The sequence below is a fragment of the Pagrus pagrus genome (assembly GCF_965226575.1).
Source record: "Pagrus pagrus genome assembly, chromosome: 2".
NCBI lineage: Eukaryota > Metazoa > Chordata > Actinopteri > Spariformes > Sparidae > Pagrus > Pagrus pagrus.
The window spans coordinates 875,349-896,562 of record NC_140186.1 but is presented as its reverse complement, the minus strand read 5'-3'; the positions used below and the strand labels follow the sequence as shown (position 1 = coordinate 896,562).

The 21,214-nt window shown below is 42.0% G+C and overlaps 1 protein-coding gene across 2 annotated transcripts; it reads right to left on the bottom strand.

Moving 5' to 3' along the window:
• Positions 1-7,811: 7,811 nt before the first annotated feature.
• Positions 7,812-18,420, bottom strand: pgap4 (post-GPI attachment to proteins GalNAc transferase 4). 2 transcript variants are annotated; one of them, XM_084367927.1, is made up of 2 exons: positions 18,387-18,420; positions 7,812-14,491 (listed from the first exon to the last, which is right to left on the bottom strand). In XM_084367927.1, the coding sequence occupies exon 2, from the start codon at positions 14,276-14,278 to the stop codon at positions 13,082-13,084; it is 1,197 nt and encodes a 398-aa protein (XP_084224053.1). In that variant the 5' UTR covers positions 14,279-14,491; positions 18,387-18,420; the 3' UTR covers positions 7,812-13,081. The 2 variants fall into 2 exon arrangements, with proteins under 2 accessions (XP_084224053.1, XP_084224052.1); XM_084367926.1 differs by lacking the exon at positions 18,387-18,420 and adding an exon at positions 18,178-18,367.
• Between the last annotated feature and the right edge of the window lie 2,794 nt (positions 18,421-21,214).

The window sequence follows — 21,214 nt, the reverse complement described above, 5'->3', positions numbered from 1 at the left end:
GACACTGAGAGAGAGGTGAAGACAGAGATTATGGCTGGTTGCACCAACAAGGATTCATTTAATCTGAGATCAGATCTAATCTGAGTTTAGTAAAACCAGGTTTAAAATGAGTTGATCCAGATTTTAAATTAGGCAGAGCTCTGTTGCACCATTAAAATGAATCTCTGCTCAGTTAAACATGTTTATTTATGTGAACCATCAAACCTCCATCCTCTCCAATAACAATTATTGATGCTTCAACCTTTTCTCCTCATTATGAATGTAGGAGATACACTGTATTAAAGGCAAGGTATTAATCACTGAAGATTAATAAAACACTCGTTAATGGGGCACCACCTCCGATGTTTTGTCTATTTGAATAATCCGGAGGTAATTAATCAAATCCGACTAAACAAGGTTAACTTGTATCAATTTAAATCAATTTAGTTAGTCTCATAGCTGAATTAGTGACTTCTTTATACAGTTTCCTCGGTTCTCCACATCAAAGCAAGTAAGCACAGACAACGACGTACGGTTAAATATGTTTATTTACTAAATAAATCAAGGTGAATAAATGAAATGATGATTCAGACAACAATAAAAACAAACAGAAATGTGAAGACTATATGGTTAAAGTGACAGGATTATTTAAGGTGGATGAGCGATGGTAAAGTCGTGAGTCTGGGCAGCATTCAAATGTTACGAGAGTAATTTTGATACTAACGAGACCCTAACCGGACTTGTCTTGTGAAAAGATTATTATGAATTAGGAATTAAAAGAACACCAACTCATGAACGTTTAGTGAAACGTGTGCAAGATGCTTAGCCTACTTCGTCTGAAGAGTGGAGAAGCCTTTCGCTTCGATCTTTCTGCCGGATTTCGTCTGAGGGATTGCTGGCTCGCGGTAGCTGCGGGTCCCGAAGAAAGAGGGAAGATGCGGTCGATCCGACTTCACAGCAGGCGGCTCTCTCTCGTCCAGGTGTCGGAGAGAGATCAGCTGATCCAGCGCTCAGCAGAGGATGGTCCGGTTCGACCTCACAGCAGGCGACTCTCTCTCGTCCAGGTGTCGGAGAGAGATCAGCTGGTCCAGCGCTCAGCAGAGGATGGTCCGGTTCGCTGCCCAGCGGGATGGTACCGCTCGTGAGCGTAGAGGGCAGCGTAACTTCAGTTTGGCACAAAGTCGTTGAAACAGGCAGTGACACTGCGCGTTTTGCTTGGCGTTTTAGTCTTAAAAAAGACTGTTGTTTATCTTCACACTCTGAGTGGTGACTTTTAACTCTAATTCAACTGATATTTAACTTTCCTGACGAGGATAACGAAAGGATGACGCTGGCCTGGCGCTTCCTCAGTTGTTTCTCAATACAAGAATAATTAAACTGAATTCTGTTCCACTGAATAAAATAGTGATACTTAACAAAAATAGTAAGAACGGAACTTACTTCTATTAACGTCTAACAAAAATAAAAGCTCTTAAAGATTATCGCACGTGGTCGATTGTACAGAGATTTTTATACCTAGGAGCTTGTTACAAAAAGAAGCAAAGTAAAGTGTTGAAAAATTTAGCAAAGAAGAGAAAGAGAGACGAGGGAGCTCTGTCTCTTGGTTTTAATAGTTCCCACAACAGGCGGAGCAAAGGGGCGTACTGCCCACACTCCTAGTGTGGATGTTTTAATTCCACACCTTTAAACTTGATTAATTCCAACTATCAAGTTAACGCTTCGAAATCGCGCTTAGCCTTTCTCAGAACTTTACCATGGCAAAAGTAGATGGACTTTTGTGAAACAATAAGACAGTATGATCTGATCAAAATCATTGAACACTTAAATGAAATCAACACTGGATCAGAACATAAGAATACACTTGAAGACAACGTAGGACTGATGAAACTGGTCGCTTATACATGTTCCTTCTAGTGTTAGCTTAAGGCTTGTGAAGAAAAACATTTTACAGACTTTTAAATTGTAGTTTATAAACACGTTAGAAAACTAAAAAGATCTCCGACAGTCTAATCCAGTTAACCATAACTTACCACTAGATGGCACTGTGACTCCACCAAACACCAGACACCAGTGCGCATTAAGCAGGATCTCAGTCCATGTTCATCACAGAAACTTAGGAATTGGTTCAGTTTGATGAGCTTATTTTACTGGATTTCAAATTGTAAGAATTAAACAGGTGAGACTCTGATTTAATGGTTAATTAGAAATGCTTCTGAAGTCTAGAGGAAACTCTGACCATTTGTTTGGAATGTACCAAAGATAACACTGAAACAGATGTGTCGTTAATCTCTTCAAAGAGAGTAGGTAGAGAAAGGGGGGGTTTTCCACCGTCCTTTTCTCTAGTGTGTGTATTGGAAAGTAGGGAGAAGAAGGGTGAGTTTTGAGGGACAGATAGCACGATCGGTCCATCAGACGTGTTACCTAATTACAATTATAAAGACATTATATCACAAACAATTTTATCACAAACAATCCCGGTTCCTTTGGTTGAGGTTTTAAAGAAGAAGTAGCTTCATATGTTTCCTTCGTTTGACCTGTGTGAAAGGAATGTTCCTGTTTGTTAGGTCAAAAACAGTTCGTACAGGGGGTTACCATCGTAAATTAATTCAAACTGATTCCCTCTGGTGGTTTTATGACGAGAGAGTGTTGTTCTCCCTCCTAAGAGATAACACGGGGAGACATCCCGGCGTCTCCATCCTGATAACGTCCTCACACAGATGGAAAGTGTTAATAATGAAAAATAAAACAGGGCCTCAGCAGGTCAAAGGTCCACATGAGAGCGTTAGGCATGTTTCCCTACATGAAATCAGACCTCTTTGTTTTTCTCTGCTGAAAACAATGAGCTTCTGTACTGAGAGGCCTGTTCCTTTACAAGTATTGTGTCGTCGACTCTCTTCGTCTGAAAATGATATTAAAATAAAAATGTGACTGACCTTCTGGTCCTGAGCTGTTGGCTGACAGACTCTGCACCAGGTCATTCCTCTTTATCTTCTCTAAAATCTTCTTGGTCACCTTCAGAGCTCCATCAAGTGTAAAGGTGTCCACCATCAGATCCACTGTGTCCCGTCTTTCTGCACTCTCCAGCTTGGACTGTTTGATGGGTTGGTAGCCTTCCAGGATGTCAGACTGCTTCAGATACCATTTGAAATCCTTGAATTCTTTGACTTTTAGATCCTCCAGAGTGTTGAAAATGTCCTCTAGTGTCATCCTGGCTTCCTGCTGAAGACAGGCAGTGTTATCACCTGAAGGAAAACCAGCCAGGCTTCACTAGAATAACTAGTGAGTTAATTCATGAATATTTAAAATAAAATTAAAATAGTGTTCGTTCAGTTCATCACTGCTCTCATCCACAAGTTCATGTTGTAGTTTCTTCATCAAAGGTGTGTCATGTTACCTGTCAGAGTTCTCACCTGTTAAAGTCCAGATGAGGTCAAAGAGTCATTCTTCCTTCGTCTGCAGACTCTGACAGACGCTGCTGGTGTCTGTGTTCATCTAACCAACAGCCGCCACATCAACGTGACGCATCACGTACCTTGTAATATCCCTTTAACAAATATGTATTGAAGTATTTGCAAAAGTCCCCTTTTATAAACTCTGGCCTCTTTAAACTTGCTCTGCATGCCCTGCTCATGAGCAGAGGAAGTCATGTGACGGAGGAGGACAGCGTGGAACCACCACAGTTTAACACCAGAGGCAGCTGCTTACTTGTTCACCTGTTTCCTGTCAACAGTCAACCTCAACATGAACCCCATCATTCACTGACCTTATTGTAACCATGACGACAAAGCTCTTCTAAACTTAACAGAGTCATGTGAACCCAAAACCCAGAATGATCTCTGAGCTTCACCAGGTTGTCCTCGTGGTGTCACGTCAGGAGGCAGTTTGATTTCTGCAGCGGTCGTGGTCTGTAATGTCGTCTTGCTGAGCTTGTTTGTCAAAGCACTTTGTAAAGGTGATATATAAGTAAAGTTGATCATATTCTTATTATTAAAGAAAGAAGCACAGTGTTTGGACTGAAGTTGATTTCTTGTTGTCACATTAAAGCTGAGCAGACTCTCGGCTCAGGATGAAAATCTGTTCAAATACTTCTGACTGCACAAAGAAATCCACCTGGACTACAGCTGTTATTAAAACAAACTGGACTGAGATCAGTCTGTAAAATACTGAGAAGAAATGATTGTTGGATGTCAACCGGCTCCTTTAAAGGAATAGTTCACTCTAAAACAAAATTCAGTAATTATCGACTCACCCACATGCTGATGAGATCTCCGGTGTAGTTTCTTATTCCTCAAAGTGCAGCTGGAGACCCGCGGTGCTTCCCTCTGGCAGGAATAATCCATATAACAAGCATAAGTGGCGTCCGAGAGGAAAAGGTCCATAAAACTACACAAAAACTTTGTAATAATCCCTTCATACTGTTCGTCCGCTGCAATCCAAGTGTCCTGAAGTGGCGACATCCAGAGTTTACTCCAAACAACGTCATTTAGTACATTTTTACAGCCTAAACAGTCACTATGCTATGTTTACACGGAGACACGCTCCGCGTTCACGCGAGTCTCAGCCGAATGCACTACGGAAGCCGCGCCGGACAAGATGAACGAGATTCGCCATAGATACACACCGGTAATTACTTCCTGCTGTGAGTGTCAAAGTTTTAAATCACCAGTGCAGCAGATCCCTCTTGTGTTTGTGTGTCAATCGGTGGCTCACAGCAGGAAGTGAATACCGGTGTATATCTATCGCGAGTCTCCTTTGACCTTTTGGATATAAAATGTTATAACTTCATAATTTTTTCCTTGTTGTCCTAATTATCATATAAATAAGCATTGTTAGTTCACAGTGACCTTTGAGCACCAAATTCTGATCAGTTCATCTTTGAGTCCAAGTGGATGCTTCTGCCAAATCCGAGGTGTTTTTGAGATATTGTGTTCACAAGAACGACGGACGGACGGAAAACCCTCAAACATGATGCATCTGGCCACGACTATCTCCAGCTCAGAGACATGAAAATAAACATACAGTTTAATGTGACCATGTGTATGTGTGTGTGTGTGTGTGTGTGTGTGTGCTGTTTTCACTCATGGAGGCAGTCTGAGTAATATTTTAGTAAAACTGTGAACACAATATCTCATCATTCAGCAGGAGGAGGAGGAAGAGGAGGAAGAGGAGTGTGACCCACAGATGAAGTCGTTAATTGTGGATTTCAAAAAGGACTCTGAACTGATCAGTTTCCCAGAACACCCAAGTCTTCATACCTAGGTGCAAATTCAGCTTTGAACTGCTATTGGTCAGGGGGACTTAACCCCCACTGACCAGATAGTCAAAACTCCAGCACCTTCCTTTGCTCTGGCTCTTCTCCACCTCTTTCCCCCACAGGGCTGACTGCCCCCAAGTTCTCTTATCTGGATTCTAATCAGCCCAACAGCTGTCGAGAGCTGCCAGCTGCATTTCCAGCAGGCCCAAAGAACTTCTCCTCACAGCAGTGACGCAAGGTCAAATTTATCCCAAAATTTCTGTTAATGATGCATGAAGCACTACATATGGTGCCCTGTGTGAGGCAGCGTACTGTTGGCAATCATTTATAATTGTACAATATTAAGTTCAGCATAATTTGGCCAGTGCTCAAGATTTGAGATTCACATCGTAAATCCTTTAGCCAAAAGTCTTTACATTTAACCCAACTAGTCTACTTCAGGAGTAGAGGTTTATTTGCACTTACAAACAGTTGCATTGTGGTAAGAATTGATTTATCAATCAAATTTATAACCCATTTGATTAACCAAAGTCTTTTAGGTTATTAACTGCCACTGTTGATTCGAGTTGAAAGTGCTCTGTAGAAATTGTAAGAATTTAAGTTCAGCATTTGAATATCCCACATTCAATGCATTCTAGTCAAGCTGTCAGAAAGCGTGCTACCAGCCCTGTGAAACAGAAGTTTTGTACTAAGTTGTTATCACCACGTGTTTCAGCCCAAGTCAACTTTAGGAAATAATCCTCTGACTGTTACTGCCCTGCATTCCAGTTAGCACATGTTGAAAGTTTGGTAAGCAAAGTTACATTGTGATTATCTTTACTGGCCCCAATCTGTATGCCCTCCAGAGCCACTAGATTGTGTCGTAGTGACCCCTTCTCCACAGGAAGCTACCCCCTTAGTGTAGGCCAGCACACTGTTTGGTTAGGCTTGTGTCTTACCAAAGCAACACCATAGCCAATCACAGTGAATGTTGTCTAGACAACTTGTTTAACAATGGAGAGCCACTGTGTAGAGCGATTTCTCTTTTCCTTGGCACAGAGTGTAAAACCTGGCTGCCCCGAAGTTACTAGCAGGTTAAATCTCAGTGAGTGCAATGAAGAGATAGAGTCCCTACTTAGGGACAGGTGTTTTGTGCAGACCGCATCCCAAGACCATCTTGTTAAGATGTTTGCCTCTGATCTTCCACAGGCAAACCAGCCTTGCTGTTCAGAGCAAAACAACCCTAGAGCAGGAGTTGGAGCTCCTAAGAGTGCATAATTCTAGTGTTCTCCATGAAGTTCAGATGGCTAATAAGAAAGCCATTTGATGTTTAGATGACCTGCACTCAGCAGAGTTAGATCTTTGCTCACACAAGGAGTTGTTAAGACTTAGGTCAGAACGTTTTTCCCCACCACAGTCGTTCAGCCAATGTCATTCTGGTTACTCCGATTCTCACTCCTCCCTTGATGGAAGCTTAACTCCCTCTCCACTGAGAAGATATGAACAATTCCCAACTGACCCTAAGTCCTTGGGAATGAAGTCAGTCAACATGATTTCCCATCTTCCAGAAACAGACAGTGAGGTCACAGGTAGTTTATCCCCCAGAAGATATTCTTCCCACTGTTCCCAGTCTCTGATGCATGACACCTTCATCAGTGCCCCTCCCTCTGAAAGGGGGACCAGATCACTCCAGGAGTGCCCCACCTCCTCTCTGCACCTCCATGATAACAGCTGTCCTGCTCCTGCCTCTCAGCGAGACATACCGGCAGCATGTGATGTCAATGTCCATAGAAACGCTAGCTTAGAGTGCCCCCGCCTTAAAGAGCTTGAGTTTATAGTGCGGGAATTTGAACATTTTAAGCCACACAGCTGTGATCACCATGTTGAGGATTACCTTAGTTTACTTGACAATAGTCTAATTGACTTGCCCCATGCGACCCAGAGGGAGAAAGTTAAACTTGTGTGGGAGACCAGCTCTAAAGCTGTACACAAGTTCATACAATCACAACCTCCCAGTGTCAGAAATGACTACAGAGAGCTTTGTCAGGCATTGAAACAAGAATTATCTTCTACTGCTGATGAGGCCACAGCAATGGTTGCAGCCATTCAAGTTAAACATTCCTGGCGTGAACATCCCAGAGATTATTACATGTGTTTGAGGCATGCGTACTTTCAGGGCAAGAATGCACCAGGCTTAGAAGAGAACCCTACCTTCAAGTCTTTGTTTGTGAATAACCTTCACCCATGTGTACGCACTCACCTTGTAATATGGATATTTCAAAGAAAACCTCCCACTGAATGAAATAAGGAAGATGACACAGGTGGTTTGGGAAACTGCTGTCACTTCCAAATCCATAGGTAAGACAGCTGAGTCTGCTCACACACAGCAGCGTCTCAGAAATCAGAGTGGAAGTCTGATTTTGTCTATGAAAATCGTACACGCTGCAGATGTTCAACACTTCACTTTATTACTATAACCAAGTTACAATAAAACCTCAGCTTCCTCATTTCTCACGTCTGTTCACACCAGCAACCAATCCCGGTTGGTCGACGGGGAGACGTCACTGCGAGAATAATAAAAAAACAACCAAGTGTCTGTTGATGTTGTGTTTTATTGTGTTGAAAATGTAGAAAACAGAGCAATCTCAGTGTAAACAGGAAAACGTGTCGAGGTTTAAATTTTACTCAGTATCAAAACAGACAGAAACATTTCATTTGTCAAAATGTCTAAAAATGTCAAATAAACTTTACATGAATCTTCAGTGAAAAACACGTCAGAAACAATAAAGGAGCAGTCTGTAGATTAAAGGAGCAGTCTGCAGATTAAAGGAGCAGTCTGTAGTTTAGTTGAAGAAATGTCAATGAGCAGAGAAAGATCCTCGTTGGCTGATAAACAAACTAAATAAACAAACTCTCTTTGTTTTCATGACTGAATAAACTGAATAAACAAACTGACCTTAAAAGGACAACGCAATTCATACTGTTTTACTTTGTTAATATGTGGCGGACCCTGCCACCTTTCTAGCTTCAAACAGTGTTTCCTCTGAGAGCGGCTTGTTTATTCACTGATGGCGACAGTTTGTGTGATTACCTCATTAATACTGTAAAGATTAAAATTCAGTTTGAATTTCTTCTATAAAACTACACGGAGCTCCTTTAAAGAGAAAAATTCAAACCTCACACGTCTCAAACTACTTAAATGTAGTGAATGACAGAAGTCAGGCAACAATATTTGATCATTAAAATACTAAACAACATCATATATGGCAGAAAATAATTATAACCCAAACCATCAAACCACAACCAAGCTTAAATCAAACAATAAAATCATTCATTACACAAATTAATGTCGTCACTCTCAATACAGATAATACAATTAAAACTCCTGCAGACAAACAAGCAGCAGGATTTTAGAAACTGATCATCTGAATCAGAAAATAAAATATAATCTGCAGCTCAGTTTTGCTTTTATACTTTTCATTCAACAAATATTTTGACGTCCTTTATATTTCTGTCAGTCGTCATTTGTAGCTGTTCATAATTTAATAAAGTGCAGAGTGACGTTAAAGGTCAGTTGTATTAAATCGTGTTTTGGAAGTCTGAATTTCTTTGCAGGTAGATGATAATTATCGTTTTGACATTCAGCAGCTCTTTAACAACAATAACTGACCTGAAATCAGTCTGCGTCATGTTTCATTGATCTCTGTGATTAATACATTTTAATATTAGTGTCATGTCTGTTTTAAGTTTAAAACTCACTCAGAACAAAAAGCAGGTCTGTCAGTTTCCACATTAACCACATCAGTTACCTCCAAACATCACAGCGTCCGTCACGTTAAACATTTCAACACTTATCTTCCTCTGTGAAAGTCACATGTTCAGACTGATTCCTCTCATGTCTGTCTGAAGCTACAGCCAGCAGCCAGTTAGCTTAGCCTAGCTTAGCATAAAGACTGGAAACAGAGGGGGACAGTTAGCCTGGCTCCGTCCAAAGGTAACAAAATCCACCTTCCAGCAGCTCTAACGTTGAATAACACGTTTCATCTGGTTTGTTTCTCGTGTAAAAATAACAATGAATCATTTTACATTTTGAGTTGTGAGCCTGATTATTTCTTCACCAGTCAACATGACGTCACTGCTCACAACATGTCCTGTTAACTCGTTGTTTTTGTACAGACTGAATATATTTCTTTACAGGTCAAGGCACTCAATCAATATCTGTAGATCAAACAGAAGTTGTGTTTTGTTTTGTCACTTTTAATGTGGATTTTTTTAAACGCAGCAGGAAGTGACATCACAATAGCATCATTCATTATCATCAACTCTCTCCATCCATCTTTTAATTCTTCAGTAAACTAAAGATGAGACGTCTCTTTAAACGTAACGTTTCATTTCGTGCCCACAAACGTGTTAAAGCACGTTTATCCAAACTGAAACTTAACGGGCCGAAAGCGTCACATATCGTTCTGTCTTACATTGTTTTGTTTGGACGATTAATGATTAATAATTAACAATTAGGGATCTATATATTTTACCTCAGAAACATGCCAGCAGCATAAACAGAGATCTCTGTCAGGCCACAGTGGCTCAAACTGAAGCTTACAGAGGGCCGACTTTGACCCACGGGCCTCGGTTCAGACAGCAGAATCTAATATTTATCATATACTTTGGATTTAGTTTGAGCTCTTGATTTTAACCTCGAGTGTTTTTTCACGTCATCAGTGGCAGACTGCAGAGCTCTCAGGCCTGTTGGTTTTACTTTGGCAGCTACTTCCTGTCATTCTTACAGGCGTCAGTTAACTTATTTATCATATACTGTATGTACAAAATAAAAGCAATATATATATCACAACTGATCGACTTCAGAGTAATGTCCTCCACAGCTGAATTATGGGTAATATTCTGTGAGAGGAACCTCGAATCATTTTTAAAGCAAAATCATGAGAAGGCACATTCAGTGATTGAGAGTGGTCAGCGACAGGCTGGTCGTAAACACATTTTAATAATCCTTCTGTCCTCGTCTACCTCCGAGACTGCTAACACTGAGCTAAGCTAACGTTAGCAGTTCGGTCGTCAGTTTTCTCAGCTTTGGGGATGTTGACACGGACTCGTTTCTCTTCACCTCAGAGCTTCTATCTTTTCACAAAGTTGAAGTTGAATGAATTGTTTGAAAACACAGGAAACATTAATCTGACATGCAGATGTGCGACTTTATTGAGGATTGTGATCTGAAAACAAGTCCGTTCAGTAGATCACATCTACAGCAGCAGTCAGCTACAGCTTCACTGTAGAGCTGCAATGATTGGTTGACACAGCGGTTAGTCAATTATCAGAAGAATGACCAATTATTTTGAATCTATGAAATTTAATTGAACTCTCTTTGTTTTGGTCTGCTGGTCGGACAAAACAAGACATTAAGGAAAAAATCCCCTGAAACTTTGAGAAACTGACACTTAAAGACGATGAGTTGATTAAGTTAAGAGTTTTAAGGCCACAGTCAGAAACCTGACGTCTGATGTGGTCCTCAGACATTAATGAGTCCTGGATTCTTCAGTCCCGTTCGCTTCACAGAGACAGAACCACAGACACAACCATCAGAACAGAACCATCGTCCTCAAATTATTCCCAAATAAGATGCATTTTCTGTTTTTCGACCTCGACCTCATTACAACTTCCTGTTTTCCAAACGGATGAAGCCAAGAGAAACAAGCTGACACCGACCTAAAGGAGGTGAGGACGTCACACTGGAGTGTTTGAACCCAGTCAGACTCTGATATGCATCTTTATACATGACGCTAACAAACGTCTTATCAAACCTGCGTCTCTTCACACTCGGTGTACAGAACATTTAAAGTCAGTAAAGACTTCTCTGGCCTCGTTTTCATGATCTGAGTGCACAAACCTCTAAAGATCTCAGCATTTCATTCAGATACATGGAAACCTCAAAAAACTCTTCATGCTACAAAAGTTGTTTTCAGGCGGATGATGATCCCGGTGGATCCTGACAGCATCGGATTATCTTTTAACAGTTTCATGATCTCAGGCAGTAGAATTAATCCAGCAGTGGTGACACTTGGAAGAGTAAATCAGCAGAATGAAGAAGTTTTTCCAGCAGCGACGACACGACGTCAAACATTACAACTGGCTGAAAAGTGACACTCTTGTCGTCTAAAGGTTAAATGAAACCGTTTCAACAGCATTTCTCTTCAGTCAGGTCCTTCAGGTAACTGACGTGAAACAGCAAGTGAGCAGCAGCTTCAGAGCTCCATCTGGGTCTACACAGGAGGCGTTCAGGCACAGTACTGAGTGTAGGGCAACTCTGTTTTGGCAGCGCTCTGACACACTATCACTGTAATTAGGTGCATAATAAAGAAACAAGATCGGGTCAAAACCTCGTATGTAGCCGGATGTGTGGAGCGAAAATGTGTGCAGTTGGTTGCCGAAGCAGTCCGTTGTCGAGTTCATGTGCAAAAAGATCTTCAGAATTGATCCTTTTGAGTCAGGAGTGAGTTCAGTTGTTACTCATTCACAAGTTTCATCCACGGATTTCTTATTTTATTGATTTCACTCATTATCATGAAAGCTGACAACGAAACATGTATTGCTGATTATTTCCTCTTGATTTAATGAACATGTTAAATTTAAATCAACTATTCCTCATTTGAAGTTTCATTAAAATTTCAGCTTTTGAATTTCCAATTTTACTTTTTTCATTTACTCACCTTCGACTTCATTTTCACATCCTCATCATTTTTCATTTTAAATTTGCTTTTTTAATTTACTTTTAACGTTTAATTATGACCTGATTATTTCTGGTTTTGTAGTAAAACAAAAATATTTTTACATTTTAGTTATTTCCCCTTTTATTTTCTATTTCAACTGTGAATTTTATTAAGGACCCACAACATCCTCCACACAGAAGACGCTCTGAGCGCTCTGAAACTGGAGCTGTGAGTTTCTGAACAACTATTTCTGACTGAAAGTGCGAACGCACCGTATTTAAAGCTGAACAATCAGCCGGCTGAAGGTTATTATTATTTTTATCATCAGTTACGTGCATTTAGGATACAGGTCGACCGACGTGGCCTTTTCAGGATTGATAGATTATTAGAAATCAAGGAGACTGAAAACTGATATTTGTGAACGATGTTCATTTGCAGTAAAAATGAAAATCTTTGTGCCAAAATTTTTAACAACCAGTGATGAAATAAAAGTACAATTTACTCACATATTGTTCTTGTGTACAACTTTCAAGTACTTTACTAGAATATTTCCATTTTATGCTACTTTATATTTCCTCTCCACAACATTTATTTGATAAATTAGTTACTAGTTACTTTGCAGATTCAAATTACTCGGTGTTTATAGGCTGTTAACTGTGACGTGTTACCCATCAGATGGTCTTGTGGGCGGGAGGAAGAGGAAGGGGCATCAGCGCTAAAGTAGCACATTTTTGAAATTAGTTTATTTTATTGGCAATATGACAGAAAAATCACGATACTGATAATCTGGAAATGCTGAATATCGGGCCGATAATCGGTCGGTGTGTAGGGCTGGAGTTGGACTGTGTGGATCGGCAATGAAAGTGAATCTCTGTGTGAGACAAACGAATGAAACCCAGTGAAAACACCTCCTGTGTAGACAAGAGCTGTAGCTTTGAATTATAATCCGCACATTTCACACTTTTCAACCCAACAAAAATCAGCTTTCATTTTGATGACGACTTTTCACCAAACCGACACTCACTGAGCGACGTCTGCACTGAAGAGTGCAGAGGGCGACATGGCAGAAAGGAGAACCAAGTGAGGAGTAACTTGATTAGATCCAGCATCATTACACCGTCCACCTCCTCCTTCTGGCTCCTCCATGTCAGAGGAGTTTGGGCCTGGATGGGTTGGCCCTGACTGAGGAGTAGGCACCGATATGGGTGATCAGGTTGGGTTCCACGCTGTGAGACCTTTCCCCCGGTATCGTCCTCGCCATCTGATACAGGACCATGTCTTTGGCGTTCCCCTTGACGCAGAACGAGCCATCCAGATATTCAGCCACCCTGAGCGAGGCGTTGCCGGGGAAGAGCATGGCCGGGGTGCAGCACTCTGTGGCTGGGGAGACGGCGTAGAGCTGTGGGGAAAGTCTCCGCACCTCCAGGAGGTAGTGCCGCCCCAGCAGCTCCGCGGCAGCCATGAAGTAGAGGGTGAAGAAGAGAAGGTGGCTGAATGACAGCGTGAAGGAGAAAGAACAGGGGTTCCAGTAAGGAAAGCTGAGGAGGAGGGCCGTGGCCCCGACCAGCCCGAGTCCCACCCACTCCAGGATGCGGTAAGGCTCGGGGTTCCAGTAGCGCTGCAGCCTCTCAGGGTGGTACAGCTTCACGTACAGAGTCTGGAGGGCAAACCGGCGTGACAGCAGGTCCTTTATGACTGTGAAGAAGTCCTGCTTCGGCAGAGCATCGTCTTCCAGGACAACCATGTTTCTGGGCTTCACCAGCTCCCATCCTTTACGCAGACAGAAGACGTAATCCCTCTTCTCCCTCTCAAAGGTGTTGACTTGTTCCCTGTTCCTTTGCTGCTCCTGAGGCGAGCGCCGGATCACCTTGAAGTGGGCCTCCAGCAGATTGGCATCCTGGTTCTGCTGAGGACTGCTGTCTACGTCACAGATCAACACCTCTGCACACCGCCGCTCCCCACAGCCTCCCAGAATGCCGCTCAGCTGCCGCATCACCTGGAGCAGGTAGTGAAAGTCCCGTCCCTCGTTCCGCCGGACTGTCACCACGGTAACCAGCAGCTCAGGATGCTGGGCGATGTCGGTGAATCTGGAAGACATGGCCGCTGCGGTGGAGGTGCTCTGCCAGAAGTGCAGAGCGTCTTGGCCGCGGTCGAGGCTTTCCCGCAGGACCTCCTCACTCATGGAGTCCAGGTACATGGAGCGGATGAAGAAGTATGAGTACAGCAGCCGGTGGCAGCACAGAGGGAGGACGACACAAAACGTGATGACGGACAGGAGGACCGCTTGGCTGATGGTGCTGGACCATCGTAAGTGCTGACTGAAGAACGCTTTCCATCGAGGCATTGGTGAACCAGCCGGCTGGAAGCACACTGACTAAATGAACTGTGCTCAGGAGGTCAACATGTACCGTGTCCCAGCATGCAGCTGGCTTCAGAAAACCCACAGCAGTGACACCTGACAGTCCGCTGTGAGCTGAGCTGTGTGGACACCGAGTCAGCTGATGGTTCTTCTTCTGGTGGTCAACAGAGGTGAGAGTTTCAGCTCGGTGCTGGTCGTCTGCAGAGAGACAAGACAGAAGGTCTCCGAGTTAGTCAGCAGGTCTGTGGACGTACCTACAGTAATACTACACAGAACTACACTAATACTACACAGAACTACATTAATACCACACAGAGTTACATTAATACTACACAGAGCTACATTAATACTACACAGAGCTACATTAATACTACACAGAGTTACATTAATACTACACAGAGCTACATTAACACTACACAGAACTACAGTAATACTACACAGCTACATTAATACTACACAGAACTACATTAATACTACACAGCTACATTAACACTACACAGAACTACATTAACACTACACAGAACTACATTAACACTACACAGAACTACAGTAATACTACACAGAACTACAGTAATACTACACAGAACTACATTAATACTACACAGAGCTACATTAACACTACACAGAACTACAGTAATACTACACATAACTACATTAACACTACACAGAACTACAGTAATACTACACAGAACTACAGTAATACTACACAGCTACATTAATACTACACAGAACTACATTAATACTACACAGCTACATTAACACTACACAGAGCTACATTAACACTACACAGAACTACAGTAATACTACACAGAACTACAGTAATACTACACAGAACTACATTAATACTACACAGAGCTACATTAACACTACACAGAGCTACAGTAATACTACACATAACTACATTAACACTACACAGAACTACAGTAATACTACACAGAACTACAGTAATACTACACAGCTACATTAATACTACACAGCTACATTAACACTACACAGAACTACATTAACACTACACAGAACTACATTAATACTACACAGAGCTACATTAACACTACACAGAACTACATTAACACTACACAGAACTACAGTAATACTACACAGAACTACATTAATACTACACATAACTACATTAACACTACACAGAACTACATTAACACTACACAGAACTACATTAATACTACACAGCTACATTAACACTACACATAGCTACATTAATACTACACAGAACTACATTAACAGTACACAGAACTACAGTAATACTACACAGAACTACATAAATACTATACAGAGCTACATTAACACTACACAGAACTACATTAACACTACACAGAACTACAGTAATACTACACAGCTACATTAACACTACACAGAGCTACAGTAATACTACACAGCTACATTAACACTACACAGAACTACAGTAATACTACACAGAACTACATTAACACTACACAGAGCTACATTAACACTACACAGAACTACAGTAATACTACACAGCTACATTAACACTACACAGAGCTACAGTAATACTACACAGAGCTACATTAACACTACACAGAACTACAGTAATACTACACAGAACTACAGTAACACTACACAGAACTACAGTAATACTACACAGAACTACAGTAACACTACACAGAACTACAGTAATACTACACAGCTACATTAACACTACACAGAGCTACAGTAATACTACACAGAGCTACATTAACACTACACAGAACTACAGTAATACTACACAGAACTACAGTAACACTACACAGAACTACAGTAATACTACACAGAGCTACAGTAATACTACACAGAGCTACATTAACACTACACAGAACTACAGTAATACTACACAGAACTACAGTAACACTACACAGAACTACAGTAATACTACACAGAACTACATTAACACTACACAGAACTACAGTAATACTACACAGAACTACAGTAACACTACACAGAACTACAGTAATACTACACAGCTACATTAACACTACACAAAGCTACAGTAATACTACACAGGGCTACATTAACACTACACAGAACTACAGTAATACTACACAGAACTACATTAACACTACACAGAACTACAGTAATACTACACAGAACTACAGTAACACTACACAGAGCTACATTAACACTACACAGAACTACAGTAATACTACACAGCTACATTAACACTACACAGAGCTACAGTAATACTACACAGAGCTACATTAACACTACACAGAACTACAGTAATACTACACAGAACTACAGTAACACTACACAGAACTACAGTAATACTACACAGAACTACAGTAACACTTCACAGAACTACAGTAATACTACACAGCTACATTAACACTACACAGAGCTACAGTAATACTACACAGAGCTACATTAACACTACACAGAACTACAGTAATACTACACAGAACTACAGTAACACTACACAGAACTACAGTAATACTACACAGAGCTACAGTAATACTACACAGAGCTACATTAACACTACACAGAACTACAGTAATACTACACAGAACTACAGTAACACTACACAGAACTACAGTAATACTACACAGAACTACATTAACACTACACAGAACTACAGTAATACTACACAGAACTACAGTAACACTACACAGAACTACAGTAATACTACACAGCTACATTAACACTACACAGAGCTACAGTAATACTACACAGGGCTACATTAACACTACACAGAACTACAGTAATACTACACAGAACTACAGTAACACTACACAGAACTACAGTAATACTACACAGAGCTACAGTAATACTACACAGAGCTACATTAACACTACACAGAACTACAGTAATACTACACAGCTACATTAACACTACACAGAGCTACAGTAATACTACACAGAGCTACATTAACACTACACAGAACTACAGTAATACTACACAGAACTACAGTAACACTACACAGAACTACAGTAATACTACACAGCTACATTAACACTACACAGAGCTACAGTAATACTACACAGAGCTACATTAATACTACACAGAGCTACAGTAATACTACACAGGGCTACATTAACACTACACAGAACTACAGTAATACTACACAGAACTACAGTAACACTACACAGAACTACAGTAATACTACACAGAGCTACAGTAATACTACACAGAGCTACATTAACACTACACAGAACTACAGTAATACTACACAGCTACATTAACACTACACAGAGCTACAGTAATACTACACAGAGCTACATTAACACTACACAGAACTACAGTAATACTACACAGAACTACAGTAACACTACACAGAACTACAGTAATACTACACAGCTACATTAACACTACACAGAACTACAGTAATACTACACAGAGCTACAGTAATACTACACAGAGCTACATTAACACTACACAGAGCTACAGTAATACTACACAGAGCTACATTAACACTACACAGAACTACAGTAATACTACACAGAACTACAGTAACACTACACAGAACTACAGTAATACTACACAGAACTACAGTAACACTACACAGAGCTACATTAACACTACAAGTTTATTTTTTGTCATCTCAGCTCTGTGCTTGCCTCTGATTGGCTGTAGCCACGTGGGCGGGGCCACACCTGAGCTGTCTGTTTGGTGGAAATGATTCAGCCACTGAAGAAAAAACAGCTCTGTAATATTTTCCTCATGTTTTTACAAGAAGCAGCCAGTCTTCTGTCCTCCTGTCACCCTGCAGAGTCATGTCCCGGTCTCACCTGGAGACACACCACACACACACACACACACACACCACACACCACACACACACACACACACACAGTACTCTCTCTCTCTCTCTCTCTCTCTGTGTGTGTGTGTGTGTGTGTGTGTGAGCTCTGCACTGAGGTGGTCTCAGGTCCACACACCTGGACGGTCTCCTGTCCTCTCTACAGCCGCCACTCTGCTGCTTCCGGTGCAGCGTGTCAGCCGTGCGTGTCCACCCGGAATCAAAGATCACGTCACACTCGTTTGTTACCGGTGGTTAGCGGCAGGCTAACTGACGAGCTAACAGACAGTGTGGCGGACCCTGAAGCACGACAGCTGTGAAGTGTGAGAGAAAGAGAAGAAGACTCACGGACAGTGACGAGCCGCTGCCTGCTGCCTCCGTGACGTCACAGGACGGGAGCACAGCCGAGGACCGTAATACTGAGACTAGAGGCGCACATACATGATCCGCTGCTGACCAGCAGGTGGCACTGCAGCACCTCACATTACAGAGTACTGCAGTACTACTGCTCACATCACAGAGCGAGTACTGCAGTACCACTGAACACATTACAGAGCGAGTACTGCAGTACTACTGCTCACATCACAGAGCAAGTACTGCAGTACTACTGCTCACGTCACAGAGCAAGTACTGCAGTACTACTGCACACATTACAGAGCAAGTAGTCATATACTGCAGTACTACTGCACACATCACAGAGCGAGTACTGCAGTACCACTGAACACATTACAGAGCGAGTACTGCAGTACTACTGTACACATCACAGAGCGAGTACTGCAGTACCACTGAACACATTACAGAGCGAGTACTGCAGTACTACTGCTCACATCACAGAGCAAGTACTGCAGTACTACTGCTCACGTCACAGAGCAAGTACTGCAGTACTACTGCACACATTACAGAGCAAGTAGTCATTTACTGCAGTACTACTGCACACATCACAGAGCGAGTACTGCAGTACTACTGTACACATTACAGCGCGAGTACTGCAGTACTACTGCACACATTACAGAGGAAGTAGTCATATACTGCAGTACTACTGCTCACATCACAGAGCAAGTACTGCAGTACTACTGAACACATTACAGAGCGAGTACTGCAGTACTACTGTACACATTACAGAGGAAGTAGTCATATACTGCAGTACTACTGCTCACATCACAGAGCAAGTTGTCATATACTGCAGTACTACTGCACACATCAAATCAAATCAAATCAAATCAAATTTTATTTGTATAGCCCAAATTCACAAATCACAGTTTGCCTCAGAGGGCTTTACAATCTGTACAGAGACGACACCCTCTGTCCTTCGACCCTCGATTCGAGTGAGGAAAAACTTGCCCCAAAAAAGGCCCTTTTAACAGGGAAAAAATGCGGAAGAAACCTCAGGGAGAGCCACAGAGGAGGGATCCCTCTCCCAGGACGGACAGACGTGCAATAGATGTCGCATGTACAGAGCAGATCAACGAGATCACAATGTATTCAATTATAAGCGATGGTTGACAGGAGTGAAAGTACACAAAGATGTATTACAGCAATAATGATGAAATGCACATGGAAATGTGATTACTAGTGATAACAGTAGTAATGATCAATGGCAAGGATGGTATGTAGCAATGCAGTACGATAATAGTAGTGGAACGTATGTAACAGAGATGTGACTAATATTAGCGACAGTAGTGGTGGGTGTCAGGCAGGGTCATGGCAGTAGGTGCATCCACGATCAGGCAGGGCCATAGCAGTAGGCGCATCCACGATCAGGCAGGGCCATAGCAGTGGGCGCATCCACGATCAGGCAGGGCCATAGCAGTGGGCGCATCCACGATCCACGACCCGGGCGCGGCCAGGATCCAAGGGAGCCTGTAGGACTAGAAAGCACAAGGACTCCGGGGAAGAAGCAAGTCAGTGACATGCAGAGATGGGGCATGTATACAGGCATAATGTATACAGATGGAGAGGAGAGGAGAGGGGAGGAGAGAGAAGCTCAGTGTGTCATTGTCCCCCGGACTAGGCCTATAGCAGCATAACTAAGAGCTGGTCCAGGACAGGCCTGGGCCTGTCCTGGACCAGCCCTAACTATAAGCTCTATCGAAGAGGAAGGTCTTAAGTCTACTCTTAAAGGTAGAGAGGGTGTCCGCCTCCCGGACCAAAACAGGAAGATGGTTCCACAGAAGAGGAGCTTGATAACTGAAGGCTCTGGCTCCCATTCTACTTTTGGAGACTTTAGGAACTACAAGTAATCCTGCGTTCTGGGAGCGTAATGCTCTAGTTGGGTGATAGGGTAATATGAGCTCCTGGAGATATGATGGTGCCTGACCATTAACAGCTTTGTAAGTGAGGAGAAGGATTTTAAACTCTATTCTTGATTTTACAGGGAGCCAGTGCAGAGAGGCCAGTACAGGAGTAATATGATCTCTTTTCTTAGTTCCTGTCAGTACACGTGCTGCAGCATTCTGGACCAGCTGGAGACTCTTTAGAGACTTGTTAGGGCAGCCTGATAATAGAGAATTACAATAGTCCAGTCTGGAAGTAACAAATGCATGGACTAGCTTTTCTGCGTCTTTTTGAGACAGGATGGGCCTGATTTTTGCAATGTTACGTAGATGAAAAAATGCAGACCTTGAAATTTGTTTTATGTGGGAGTTGAAGGACATATCTTGATCAAAGATAACTCCCAGATTCCTGACGGTGGTGCTGGAGGCCAAGTTAGTGCCATCCAAACTCGCTATATCATTAGATAATGCATCTCTAAGGTGTTTAGGACCAAGTACTATAACTTCGGTTTTATCTGAGTTTAACAGCAGAAAATTGCAGGTCATCCAGGTCTTGATGTCCTTGAGACATGCATGGAGTTTAGTAAGCTGATTAGTTTCATTTGGCTTTATTGATAGGTATAACTGTGTATCATCTGCATAACAATGAAAGTTTATGGAGTGTTTCCGAATTATATTTCCTAGAGGGAGCATATATAAGGTGAATAGTATGGGTCCAAGCACGGAGCCTTGAGGAACACCATGACTAACCTTGGTATACAGGGATGACTCATCATTAACATGTACAAACTGAAATCGATCCGATAAATAGGACTTAAACCAGTTTAATGCGGGTCCTTTAATGCCAATTAAGTGTTCCAGTCTCTGTAGTAGAATGTGATGATCAATGGTATCAAATGCAGC